The 14,503-nt window shown below is 38.6% G+C and overlaps 2 protein-coding genes across 5 annotated transcripts in view; both read left to right on the forward strand.

Moving 5' to 3' along the window:
• SLC9B2 (solute carrier family 9 member B2) overlaps window positions 1-12,736 on the forward strand; it is a 58,593-nt gene extending 45,857 nt beyond the window's left edge. For 3 of the 4 annotated variants that reach the window (XM_043870722.1, XM_043870724.1, XM_043870723.1), the window contains 3 exons: window positions 1,143-1,251; window positions 4,373-4,509; window positions 7,130-12,736. In XM_043870722.1, the coding sequence (XP_043726657.1) occupies window positions 1,143-1,251; window positions 4,373-4,509; window positions 7,130-7,348 (465 nt within the window). In that variant the 3' untranslated portion in view covers window positions 7,349-12,736. The other variant, XM_043870725.1, reaches the window with a different exon arrangement.
• A 1,190-nt stretch (window positions 12,737-13,926) lies between these two features.
• Window positions 13,927-14,503, forward strand: part of SLC9B1 (solute carrier family 9 member B1) — a 64,976-nt gene continuing 64,399 nt past the window's right edge. The window contains exon 1 of the mRNA XM_043870726.1: window positions 13,927-14,167. The gene's annotated coding sequence lies outside the window, so the exon portion shown is untranslated. The remainder of the gene's footprint in view (window positions 14,168-14,503) is intronic.

The following is a 14,503-nucleotide window of genomic DNA, read 5'->3' on the forward strand; positions in this document are numbered from 1 at the left end:
CACGTCCCTGTGTCTCCTGCATTGAAGGGGAACTCTTTACCTGGTGCGCCATCGGGGAATAGCAGCTATAAACTTCTAGGGTGGAAATAAAACATACGCTTCTGCCTCCCTCTCTCACCTCACTACTCCCAGCCTCAGTGCTGAGAATCCAGATCTTGTCAGAGCCTTGGTCACTGGGTGACAGAGAAATCACCATGGCACCCTGCCTACAAAATTTACTAGAAATCTACTCTCCGAACTCAAAAGGAAATCCACCTGTCAGGGTACATGGAAAGGTATATTGCCCATGGGAGGTGGCGATGAAACCACCCTAGAAGTAGCCTGGGGGAAGCTGCCAGCCCCATGCACTTCAGGAGCCTTGTACTGGAAGATCTTGCCAGGAGGAGCCACAGAAACCAGGAAGGGCACCTTCTCTTTTAATAGCTTTCAGCATCTCTACTGACCATATTTAATATGGTACCAGATGGCAAAGGAGGAGTATTTAAAGGGCCAGCTCCATTTTCTGCAGAGAAGCAGGGAAAGGCAGATTAGGAGCCAAATAGCAATAAATTAATAACTGGCACAGCGCTTTGTTATACCTGGATTGTGCTTTTGTGCATAATTTGAGATAACCATAAACAACATTTTTTTATAAAGGTAAAATTGGAAACAAAGACCTATAAATAAAGAAATTATTGAATAAACTATGGTACTTCCATACCACAGATTACTATTCAGCAATTATGAGGTGAGTATCTAGATGTATGCACTAATATTAGGCCTTTAAATCATATTGTTAAATGAAAATTAACAAAACTTTAAACTATTAAATGAAATAAGAATATAATTAATATAATACTCATTATAATATATGCACATACACAGATTGTGTATTCAGAAGCAGAAGTCCTAAGATTACTTTGTAAGATTCTCTAATTAGCTCTTATGTATAAACCAACACTAAAGCATCTCACATAATATCTTAATTGTGTTAGAACCATCTTTGTGCAATTTTTTGTTACCTTTGAACTAACTCATTTATAGATAATACAGAGGTAAAGGCTGTTGCAGGTCAAATTGAGTCAAATTTCAAATTAGCAAAGTTCTTAGAACTTCTGAATTCATATAATGAAAATCCGTGTGTGTGTGTGTGTTTCTTTTAGACAGATGTTGAAAAAGTTATAGCAGTTGCCTGGGACATCTTTCAGCCCCTTCTCTTTGGACTGATTGGAGCAGAGGTATCAATTACAGCTCTCAGACCAGAAACTGTAGGTAAGAATTTCAAAGTACTACTTTTGCTAAAAATCAACTCTTTCTATGTGTATTTAGTTGAAATATCTTTAGTAGGTATGTGTTCACTGATTCCTATTATTGGAGTAGTTGGTTAGAAAATAATGTTTGTCAATCTAAGACAGTAAATTTTACAGCTTTAATATTGTTCCTTATAAAGAAAAATGACACCGCTGACTACCATCAATAAAATGCAGGTCTGTTTTCCCAAGGGTAAAAATGGTCATGTAGCCTTGCGCTGATCGAGAGCCAGAATCTTAAAGATAACTAGCGAGTCCTATAATATGTAATAACATGTACCCATAGAATAGAAATGTTTGTTCATTCATTCTTTTATTCATTCACACATTTGCTGTGGTGGTTTAGTCGCTCAGTCGTGTCCAACTCTTGTGACCCCATGGACTATAGCCTGCCAGGATCCTCTGTCCGTGGTGTTCTGCATGCAAGAATACTAGAGTGGGTTGCCATTTCCTTCTCCAGGGTATCTTCCCTACCCAGGAATCGAACCTGAGTCTCCTGCATTGCAGACAGATTCTTTACCAACTGAGCTACGAGAGAAGCCCACACATTTGCTAGCCATCATGTTAAAACTGTCTTAATTCATAGCACTTCATTTAAAAATTAATTTACACACATATACTCATTATTTCCTCCTTTCTTTGCATCCCATTGTTTTTCCATCCATACAGGGGCTCCTGTCCCCTGCCACCTCTTTCTGAATCTCATGCATAGATTCTTCGCTTTTTTTTTCATATGTCTTCAAGTAGCCTTGTCATAGTGTCCTCTTCTTCAGAAGTTAAATGGACTTTAATCTCTCTTATCTTGAAATAACATCATCCCGTTCTGATTCATGCTATAGCATGGATGAACCTAGAGGACATTACACTAAATAAAATAAGCCAATCATAAAAAGACAAATACTGTATGATTTTACTTATATGAGTCAAATTCATAGAAGTGTAGAATAGAATGATGCCAGGGATCTTGGAAATGGGGAGATGGGAATTTGTTGTCTAATGGGTACAGAGTTTCAGTTTTACAAGATGAAAACATTCTGGATATTTGTTGCACAAAAACATGAATGTTTAACCTGATGCTTACTGAACTGTAAGTTTTTAAATGATTAAGATAGTGACTTTTGTTAAGTGTATTTTATCACAATCAAAATTTAAATAAGTACACACACATATATTTGTAAAGGATATGTGTACATATATATATATATATATGTACATACATCCTTTCTCCCTTCATTGCTCTCCTCACCTACCATTCTCTCTCTCTCTTCCTCTTTTCAGACTTTTCCAAAAGGGTATCTATATTCCACTTTTCCGTTTCAGTTCTCTTTCTCTTCCTCAGTGCATTTAAGTTTAGCTTCTGCCCTAACACACAGCCAACACTGCTCTTACCAAGGTTATGTTATTAAATCCACTGAATATTTATGAATCTTTATTTTTACTTGATCTCATATCAGCATTTGATGCTATTAACCTCTTTAAAACACTTTCACGTCGAAGTTTCAAACTTTGTATTTTCTAGTGCCCTTTGAGTCTTTATAGTATATATGGCTTAAATGCTGCTCCTACGTGTCTCACTCTTTATCACTTTCCCAAGCTCATCTGCACTCAGTGACTTTGATTATGAACTATGTAATTCCAAAATCTTTATCTCTAAATTTGTATATCCAGTGGTTGATTAGACATCACTACTTGTAAGCCCCACAAAACTTTAAACTCGATATGTCTCAATCTTCCTCATCATCTTCTCCCCAAACCTTCAATGTTCCCTCCTGGGAATGGTATTATTGCTTTTGTACCTTGTACTTCAGCAACAAATACCTTTGAAAATATACAAACCTGAGAGAATATCCTCCAACAAAAAGCTACAAAACTTTTGTTTTAAAAAAAAAAACAACTTTATTGCAGATTTACATTAGCACATCCTGCAATGTCTTTCCCTTTTACAAGCCTTTTCAACTTGAAAAAATTGTTCTCAATTTTCTGTTCCTTTTTGAACCTCATTGTTTTCAACTGTAAAATGAGACTAATTACCCCACAGGTTGAAAGGATTTAGTAAAGTAGTGCACTTAAAGCTGACTGTGGAGCCTGGCACAGAGTAAATACTCAACCAATGTTACTTTTTAAAATATTAATAAATAAATAAATAAATAAATAAAATAAAATATTACCCTGTTAGTTAGCAGTCACTTTAGCTGTGGCTTTCTCAGGTCCAGTAGCCTGCAGTGGCCAAGTCACAATCCCTTATTTTGCACATCAGGATGAACTTAACCTTACCAGCAAAGAATTCTAAATGCTGATTGAATGAAGTAGCTGTATATGACAACCAGGGCTAGTGGGCAGTCAGTATACACACCGGTATGATGAAACAGATGTAGACTGCTGATGTCTGTTCTGATTGGTCAGTGCCCAGCCAGCTCTGTTCTGATTGGCTCATTGTATCCATAATGGCTCATAAATATTTTGAATATCACCTCTTCATACTCTGTAAAGAATTCTCAACCACTTTGTTAAAAAATATTAATGTTTTCTTCTCCTGTGCCCTCTTACCAGTATGTTTAAACTGTATTTGCCTTATAGTATATTAATTAGTTGTTTATGTTTCTGTCTTTGATGTTCATAGAAGCAGAGTCTGTGTATTTACATTTCTGTGTACTAGTACCTAGTCCAAATCCTGCCATGCATAGTTAGTATTGTATACATTCTTTTTAAATAAACACATGAAAGAAAGTGTTGTTCTTGCTATAAAGCATAAAATAACCTTCAAATCTCCTTTGTAAAAATTTAAATATGTTTAATTTCTGTTTTTATTTTAGGGGGATACTCTGGTTTCTCTTCAGGTCAAATAAATCTTTCACATTTTACTAGAAAATCAAGGGGAAATACCTTCTTTTAAACAAGCGGTCTGATTGATCCTTAATGTTGATGTTTTAATAAATTATGTCTCGCCATTTTGTCTTTTTAATTTTTTGAATGTTTTTAGGCTTCTGTTGAAAGAATTTTGAATCAGTAACCATGCGATTCAGGTGTTGTTTTTTTTTTCCCTCAGTATTTCATTATGTCTGAAAACTGAGTATTTCTTACAGGTCTTTGTGTTGCCACCCTGGGCATTGCAGTATTAATACGAATTTCAGTCACATATCTGATGGTGTGTTTTGCTGGTTTTAATATTAAGGAAAAGCTATTTATTTCTTTTGCATGGCTTCCAAAGGCCACAGTCCAGGTAATGATGGATTTTAATTTCTATTTCTATATAATATCTTGAAATTTTTAATAAAAGCTTGTTCAAATTTGGTGAAAATAAGTATATGAAGTTTGATTTATGATAAGACTTTATACTAATTTACTCTTTAAAAGTTTTATTCTTGGTATATTGATTCATTAAGTATGACAGCTCATTTAAATTTCTTTAGATCACCAGAGTGCAACTAAAAATCCAATAAATCCCTATACTACTAGAAAGGAGTAGTACATAGCAGGAAGGAAGAGTTTGAAATTTTATCAGTCAGAGCTCTCTAAATAACCCAGAGATAGTTATTAACTCTCTTCATTTCAATGAATAGCATTGCCCATCTTAGTATTGAAATGTATGTGACTATATGATTGGTAATCAGTTATGTTTGACTACAGTCTTTATATATAATGGGGAAAGATTTATTGAGAAATAACTCAGAAAATGCTTCATTTCCTTGATTATTAGTTGATATTTAAAATTTTCAAACCAGCTGAACCTCCTGACAAGCAATCATATGACCCAAAATTTGTGCACTCCAATGAACAAGGCACTAACCAATAGGTGCTTAAAAGGATTCACCAGGTATTTAGTAGCATACCTGTAATTGCTAATTAGAACTGTACAGATCATCATTTGTTGCAAATGTAACATATCCTTGATGGTATTGTATATTCTCCAACTAATTACAAGAAAAGACTTACCTGTTTTATTCTTGATTATTTTGTGATTATTTAAGTGTATAAATTTCTTGTTTCATGAAACAAAAATCAGATGTTAATTTAGGAAGCCTTGAGAGATGTGTATGCTGCTCTGGAACAATATGCCAGATTTTGTGTGGCTGCGGGGTTAGGGCATTATTCCAGAGAAGTTTTTCTTTCCATCATACATTCATAGTAGTCTGAGACATAAACTTAGTGGCTAAGGATGCTCTGAGGTTAATACAGTACAATACGTAGAGTAGTTTCTCCCTCATAGCGTCTCCCGCCTCCACACTGCCTCTGGTAACTTTAGCAGGTAAAATATCAAAAATAACCACTCTAGTTGCTTTGGTAGGAAAGATTTGTTTCTAAAGTTAAATTTTGAAGGATGGCACTTTCCCACTATGAAAACAAGTTTTAAAATAAGGAGAAATTATCTAGGATGTCTTGAATAATGCATGTTCTCAAAGCAATTATTGTATAGAATTTCGCTTTTTCTTCTTTTGCCACTGCACAAGAAACAAGACTTTCTTATATATTTTTTCCATACTAGTGTTCTTTAAACTATTTTTGTCCATGACCCATAAGTATATTTTAAATGACATCTTAGTATACATACAACCCCCCTAAACATACACACACGTACGCATTTACACATATAACAGAGAACTGAAAGGGAAGTGTATATTATAATGTGTGCAGTTCTTGCTGAGCATTCATGAAATGTTGAATTAGTTCTGGTACAAGGGGATACACCATAGCAAAGAGCCCTCAAACTCAGGGACTAAATGAGATATACTTTTTATTTCTTTCTAACCAGTGGTCAAGGATGACCATTCCAGAGCTGGCAAGGTAACCGCTGTTCTTGGCATGTGCCTTTCATCCACGAGTCCAGCTTTCACCATTTCCAACCAATGGCAAGGGGGAAATAATAAGGCCCATTTCTTTTCAGGGAACAATTAAAAGAAGCATTTATCACTTTCTCTCACCTCTCAGTGGCCAAAACTTAGATATATAGCTACAACTATTTGCAAAGAAGACTGAAGAAAACAAAGTCTCTATTTGAACAGCAATGTGACCAGCTAAAACTCAGCCACTTCTATTATAGAAGGGTAAAGGGGCATTCAGATATTGTCGGCAATTAGTAGTCTCTGCCACTGTGTCTCCACACTGATATTTTCTCTTCTGTTGCGTTGTCCTGGAGATCAACATTGTTGTGTCCTGTGAAATAAGGGGATAACTGGGTTGATTAATAGATTTTTCCCTTGTGCACTGATAATATTGCATTTTGTCTCTAAAAGATTATTCATAATACCTTCCAGTAGGTAAATTTTAAATAAAACATTTCACCAACTCTTAAGGCAAAAAATTCATCAAATTCCTAATAAGATTAACTTCAAGTTTCAAAGGTGCCTACCACTTTCAAGTTTCTTGATATTTAACAATTAGTTTAGGCTCTGAAGCAGTATTCTTATGTTTTTTCATTTAAAACTTCCAATAAATATCACTATCCTTTTTTCATCTTATCCTTTCTTAATTCCAAATTCCTAAAGATGAAAGAATGAGATGACCAGTAACTTTCATCTTTATTCAGGAGGAATTTAGTGTAATCTTGTTATGGTTAATTAATATCCTAAGTCTGTATTTGCCTGGTGTTTTGAAATATATCTGCCTGATATTTTTGTAAGTTTGCGTTATGCAAATAGGTACAGATGAATCATCCTTTCCCTTGGCAAGGGCAGAGAGAGCTTTCAGATCATTAAAATCAACTGCAGTACATTTTGAAAGAGGACTAAGAGAACTTTCATAGTTGAGCAAAAGAATAAGAGATTGCAAATGATAACATAATTCACCTTTTTTGTATGCGCTTGTCTTATAATGCTTCCAACTTTACCTTTAAACTTTCATAGGCTGCAATAGGATCTGTGGCTTTGGACACAGCAAGATCACATGGAGAGAAACAGTTAGAAGGATATGGCATGGATGTGTTGACAGTGGCATTTTTGTCCATCCTCATCACAGCCCCAGTTGGAAGCCTACTTATTGGGTTGCTCGGCCCCAGACTTCTCCAGAAAGCCGAACAAAATAAAGATGAAGAAGATCAAGGAGAGACGTCTATACAAGTTTAGAGGTGAAAAGAGAGAATGCTGAATACAGCCCTCAGAAGGCTGCTGTCGGGGTCTGCTTTTGTCAACTAGCAGAGACTAGTTTTATCCGGATGGATATTGACATATTTAGTGTTTAAGTGTAAATTAGTAGAACCAGAGTGTGGCTATTTTTTTTTTAACAGCATTTTTGGCTATTACAGGGACGGTGGTAATGTTCTACATCTCCAACCTGCTCCCTTCCTTAATTTTTTTCTTCAAATACCTATTCATCATTATCTCTTAGTTTGTATAGGGACATGTATACTTTGGGCTTCCCTAGTGGCTCAGCGGTAAAGAATCTGCCTGCAATACAGAAAATGTAGGAATCACAAATTCAATCCCTGGGTCGGGAAGATCCCCTGGAGGAGGACATGGCAACCTAATCCAGTATTCTTCCCTGGGAAATCCCATGGACAGAGGATCCTGGAAAATTATGGTCCAGGGGTCGCATGGACCGAAGTGATTGAGCACACATAGATACTTTAGTGTACTACCACAATTTAATTTCAGTGTCCTGTTCTGCTAGCCAACAGCTTGCTCTAACTTAGTGTTACCATCACAATTTCATAATTCATGGTCACCTAACCTCTCATGCCTTGAATTGTTTTGGGCCCTTTTTTCTTTTTGTTTTTAAATACCATGACACAATCCCTCATCCATTTCTACCTTCCCTCTTAATCTGCCTCTTCTCCATTTCTACCTCTCTTACCTGTCTTTCTTTGAAGTAGTATAACTGATTGTTCCCACCAAAATTTTATAAAGTACACAAAATATTTTAATTGGTTTTTCTCTGGCACCTGTCCAGGTGTCAAAGACTAACTCCTATCCCCCTAGTTAGCTTCACAGAGCCCCCCATTTCAGTGGCTCATCTGTTTCCTTCTACCTAAGCAGTGCCCTGACCCAGTCCTTTGTTTTTTGTGGCCCACATTTTCAGGCTTTTCCTGTTCTCTAGGTAAGAGATAGCTAATTTTTAAATCTATGTCAGCCTCATGAATGCCATATTAATCAGGGTAAGGTAAGCTGCTATAATGAAGAAATGAAATATTAAATACTTAAATAGAGAAATGCATTTTCCTCTTACAAAACCAGTTGACAGGGTTCCTCTGCTCATGAGGTTTATTCAGCGACCCAGGTCCTTCCATCCTGAGACTCTGCTGTGCCCTAGCTTAGGACAAAAGTCCCCTTTCTAGTCTTCAGGAAGAAGAAAAAAAAAGGAAGCCCAAGACAAGCAATTTATTTTTAGGGAAGTGATGTGGCAGCAGACACATCTCTCCTCTTACACTCTGTTGGTGATAATCACACCCACCCAGCTGAAAAGTATTATCTCTCACTAAGCATTCACATTCCCGGGAGATGGAAAGACCAGATTTGAGAGCCAGAAGTACTATCATCTTGGGTGTTACCATCACCTAGTAGCATATTCTTGCAGGTTAACAAGGACTATCTAAAGATGTAACTTTAACCAAAAGAACGACTTGCGTGGCAGGAATTTCAGGAATTGTGACATGCCAGTAGAGAAGATAAGAAAGTCTTATCTGCAAAAGTCTCATTTTATCCCACTTAATCAACTGACCATTTCTGCTTTTGTGTGTCACTTGTTAAGTTCCTCTACTCTAGATCAGCTCCTGCCTAGTTGTTATAATAATGTTTAGATAATGTCGTTAGATTACCTAAGATTCTGATTTAATAGAGACAAACATATGAACAATCTGTAAAACGGGCTATAAGTGCTCTGACAGAAGTGAGTATAGGGTACATTTACCCTTCATTTAGTTATTAGACTAACAGGTCATGAAATAACCTTATCATCAGACTACTCTTCCAGCCCTTTCCACCATGACTTTCAAGCTGTTCAAAACCAGCTTAATTTTTATTAATCTAACATAATAGGAAGCCAGAGAGTTTTCATTTTTACGTCAGCCTGACTCTGGTTCCTCTATGGGATTGTATTCCCTTAGTGTTTATGTTCTCAACAGGGACCAGACTAGTTTATACCAAAGTTCAGAGAGGTGAACTTCCTTGGCCAGGTGCGCCTTGGTTGTAGCACCATAAACTTAATGCTTATCTGGTCCTCTACTTTCACAGGCTCTGAAACTAGAGTCACCCAACAAATACTTACTAAAGCCTTTGGTGACCCAGGCACATCATAAAAACTAATGTTGTTACCTACCATCTTTAAGGATCTGACAGTCTGATTGAGGATAGAAACCATTAAACAAGAGATTGCAAAACAGTGTGATAAGTGCCATGATGCAGAAAGTACAGGGGTGCCAGGGAGCTCACAGCAGGAGTAACCCATAAATCAGGGGGGAGGTGCACTTTAGGCACAGCCTCCAGAGAAAGGACCTCAGCTAGGATGTGGGGATGATTAGGACTTAGCAGGAGGCATGGGAGACCCAAGGGTGCTGCAGTGAGTGCAGGTTCCCATGTTCACCAGTAACTCTTCTCCATGTAACATAACAGGCTTTGAATACTTACTAATACAAAATACAGTTAGTATAAGTAAATAAGAATGTTATCGTAAATATTCAAGGCCCCAAGAAAGAATTAGAAATGGAAATTCAGAGTGTAGAGATAATTGAGAATCCCCAAAAGCGACTGCCAATAGCCTATGCCATTTTCAGAGCATGTGGTGACTTTTTGCCTACCTGTCCTCGGTGAGCAGCTACCAAGCAAATCTCTGTGGCTCTCTGTCCAGTGGGCGTCCATGGTGGCTCAGTGAATAATCTGCCTGCAGTGCAGGAGACCCAGGTTCCATCCCTGGGTCAGGAACATTCCCTGGAATAGGAAATGGCAACCCACTCCAGTACTCTTGCCTGGAGAATCCCATTGGATAGAGGGGCCTGGCAGGCTGCAGTCCATGCAGTCACAAAGAGCTGGACAGGACTGAATGGCTAAACTTTCACGTTCTCTGTCCGGTGTTGGTCTCTGCAGGACTCACTGTGAAGTCTCGGGTTTGTTTTGTCACCACAAAGTAAGCCACAGCTCTTTTCTTGGTTGGTAAACTCAGAGTAACTTGATACACAATGTTGACTCAAGCCAATCAAACTTACCCCACCCCACCACAGATAGAAACCATTGCTCTAACCTCTGGGTGAGTGAAAGGTGTATCATATACATATTCCTATCAGAGTACTTGTAGTCCTTTTTTCAGTTTGTTTATGGGTTTGTTGCCTATTAAATTAACCCCTGAGGGGTGGGAGCCTTATCTTGGTCATCTGTGAATCCTCAGCAATTTTTACAGGGCATGGAGCAGGGTGGGCATTTAGTAAATCGTTATGAACTGAATCAGTGAGGAGATTCTCTTTCAGTATCAGAAAACTACCTGCCACATAACAGTTTAGATTTTAGTCCACTCAGCGCATCTGAGCTGCTCAGGCTACTACAACAAAATACCATAGACTGAGTGGTTTAAACAACCAATATTTATCTTCTCACAGTTCTGAGGCTGGAGTCAAAGCTGAGAGTTGCCAGCAGTGATCAGGCTCTGATGAGAGCTCTCTTCCTGGCCCTGGCGGGCTAATAGCCTCCTCCTCGTCGGATTCTCACCGGGTGCTGGGAGGAGGGGGGTCATGAGGGGATGGGAATGGAGGAGAATATGCAAGCCCCCTGTTGTCTCCTCTAGTAAGTCACTAATCCCACCATGAAGGCACTAGCCTCATGACCTCATCTAGTATAATTACCTCTCAGATTCCCCATGTCCAAACACCATCACACTGAGGGGGTTATGGCTTCAGCTTATGAACTTAGTTGGGGGACAGAATTCAGTACACATCAAGGGCTTCATACTTCCAAGGACAGTGCCAAGCAAACGCTGTAAACTCGTGCCCTTCAACACCCTTTTTTTGCCTAAGGTGGGTGCCATCAGTCTCTCCTCTGAGAGGTGCTTGTTACTCTTTAGGCAGACTGATTAGGTTTCTGCTTTTTAAGTTATTTTCACCTTTCCTTGTTTTCCTTTCTGGTACTAACTCCATGTAACATGGACTGGACTTGAGTGTTCTCAAAATGTCCTCAATCATATGTTTGCAAATGATCTCGCCCATTACATTCTTTAAAAATAGTATTGATTACTTTTGTCTAATTAAAAAATAATACATTTTCATTGCAGAAAATCTAGAACCCAGAAAAGCACAAGAAAGAAAAATGAAACTACTGTTAATGCTAACACCCATTTTATTTTGATTCTTTTAAATTTTACTTTTGCAGTCTGCGGGATGTCTTATTTTCAGAATGATACCTCATCCACTGAATTAGTTGGGTGAAAGGCAATATAAATATATTTGACTTCTGTGAAGATAAATAAATTGAAAATTTTTTGTTATATATAATGAATGCTAAGCCTTCCAAAAATTACTTATTCACCCTGTAATATTCAAATATTAATTTTTCAATGAATAAAACAAATCCCTGCCTTTAGGGAGTTTATGTTATAAAATCCATTCATTCATTCACTCAAAATATACTTGTAACTTGCCTACTGTGTGCCAGTTTTGCTAGGTCCTGGGGAATACAGTGATGAAGAATATATTCAAGATGGAACTTGAATTCTAGTGGGAGACTGACTCTAATACTTGCCTTCAGAAAGCTTTCAAGCTTTCAAGGAAGCAAGATGTGTACAAATAGCTGTAATCCAAATGAATGATTCAAAACTGTTCTCAGTGAGGAAAACTTCGTAAAGGTGATACGTGAACTGGATCTAGAAGAGTGGACATGATTTGGATTGATGAGTTGATATTAGGGACTAAGGCAAAGAAAGGAACAGCTAGGTAGAGGGCTGGTATATTATCGAAGTGCAAAAACAGTAAAGCCCGGGGTTCAGTAAATGACTGACACTTAAGGTTGATAAAGAGAAGTAGTGAGAAGAAGACTGGAAAAGAAAGTTGGCACTTAAATCATACCAAATTGGTCATTGGCCAAATTTCTATTTTTATTGAAGTGCTTTCAGAAGTACAGAGCTATTTATATAGACGATATGTTTGAAAGTACTTTCACATCAAACTTAGGGAATACTGCTATCATGATTAAGGTTCTCTTTGTTCCTCAAAAGTTATTTTTTGTTTTGCTTTTAATGGCATTGTTGTAAATATTACCAATTCAATTATTTTTAACTTATCCTTGATTTTTTTTCTTACCAAAAAGGCTTCAGATGTTTCTTTAGGTGTTTTTAAGTGATTATTATTAAATTTTTATTATATTGTCTTTAAGTAAATGAAGGACATTATTTTTGAAACCTGTCAGAACATTGTATTTCTATATGAATAATTTATGTAGTTTTGTGTAACAGATGGGAACTGCTTCCTGCCGTTTTGGGAGCAAGTGATATCACATGTTTTGGTTGACTAAAATTAAATACGGCCTGAATCCTCTGAACCTGGTGAGAATTCCAAAACTGTTTGTTGATATGCCTCCCATTTTCCTTCAGTAAACCCTAAAGCACTTGAACTCCAGCAGTCCATGGCATCTGAGGCTTAGCACAGTGTCTCGGAGGCAAGCAGGCTCCTCTCAAAGGTCCTTCTTCCCAGCTTTACCGTTTGTTCTTCATCCCAGTAACCTTGGGAATCTTCTTGCTTTTTCTTTCTTACCATGAGAACAAAGCATTTCCTTAACCCTATAATCACAGAAGACCTTGTCGACTCTTATAAAACAAGGAAGAAAATGACTTTCAGTCCGATTTTCTGACTTTCAGAAAACAGAAAATGAGCTACCTATACCATGCTGAAGATAGGAAGGAGTTACAATAAAAGAATTTCTTAGTCATCCAAAAAAGAGTTGTGATTTGAATAAAATCTTAAATGATAAATAAGGGGTAAAGGAACACTCCCCATAGACTGAATGACTTAAAAACATGGAGGCAAAAAGGAATTTGTGTGTGTGTGTGTGCGCGCGCGCGCAGGAGAAAAAGTCGTTTGGAGTATCAAGGAGGGGAAAAAATAGGAAAGGTGAGTTTGTCTTTCTAAGAAGTTTGGACTTTCTGTAATTTGCCTTTGTCTATGTTGTAGGAAGCTTGGGGACTCCAGAGAGGGAACTTTAAGACCACCTTTGGCACTGAGGACCCAAACTTTCTGGGCCCATCTTCAAGAGCAGTTCTGCTTCTATTTGTTTCATATGAAGGTTTCCACATAAGGTTTCATGGGGGGGCGGGGTGCCGGGGCGGGGAGACAAGTAAAGGTTTTACACTGATAATAGGATATTGAATGTTTACTTTGTATTAAGCTCTGTTCCAGACACTTGCCACGCATCAATTTATTCTCACACCACCACCACATCCTTTACAGAGAAGAAAAACCCAAAGCTCAGAGAGAGTATATATTTCCCTGTGGTCCCAAAGCTACAGAGTGGCAGTGCTGAGCTTTGAGCGCAGTCCTAACCCCAGAAACGGCTCCTTTTCAGGCTGTACTAAAATTGACGTAAAGGGAAACACCGTCTAAAGTTTTGACAAGTTACTTCCGGCACATGCATCCCCTGGCGGTCCTTTTCGGCTAAGCGGCCCTCTGAGGTCAACTGCATCTCCGGACTTGTACAACACAATAAGTCAATACTCTGAAGAGACGTGGAACGGGCAGAATAAACTGAAAACACCCCAGGCGGTTCCAGAGGGAAACCTCCGGCTGCGAAGGATGGGGCGACCATGACGCCAATTAAACGCGTCAGCTCGGCGCGCAGTCGGCAGCCCCGCCCCCTCGCCATTAGCCCCGCCCACACGCGTCCCGCAGCGTTTGCCTCAGGGCTGCGCGTGGGCCCGGCGGCGGTTGCTGTGCTCCCGGCGTAGCTCCCTGGGCAGCGGGAGCTGCTGTAGCGATTGTAGGTACGGTCCATTTGTCTTTACTCTCCCTTTCGGCACTAGTCCTTCGTTTCTCGCGGTCTTTCCCCTCCCGTGGCGCCCAGGAACGCCTTCCCGTCCCCTTCGCTCTAAGGAGCTCCTTTGCCGGGCTCTGGGGAAACAGCCACAGATGTTTATTTCTTCTCTCGTCTCTCTGACTCGTTTCTTTGCTCCCTCACCCCACGTGTCTCTTCTTTATTCTCTCCGTTCCCTCTTCCATTTCTTTCTCTCATTTTACAGAGTACTCGCAAATAAGAAAGAAGAGGTTTGTCAGTCAAGAGTGACAGAAAAAATCATTTTATTAAGCGCAGATTCTC

Source organism: Cervus elaphus, chromosome 17 (genome assembly GCF_910594005.1).
Source record: "Cervus elaphus chromosome 17, mCerEla1.1, whole genome shotgun sequence".
Classification (NCBI taxonomy): Eukaryota; Metazoa; Chordata; class Mammalia; order Artiodactyla; family Cervidae; genus Cervus; species Cervus elaphus.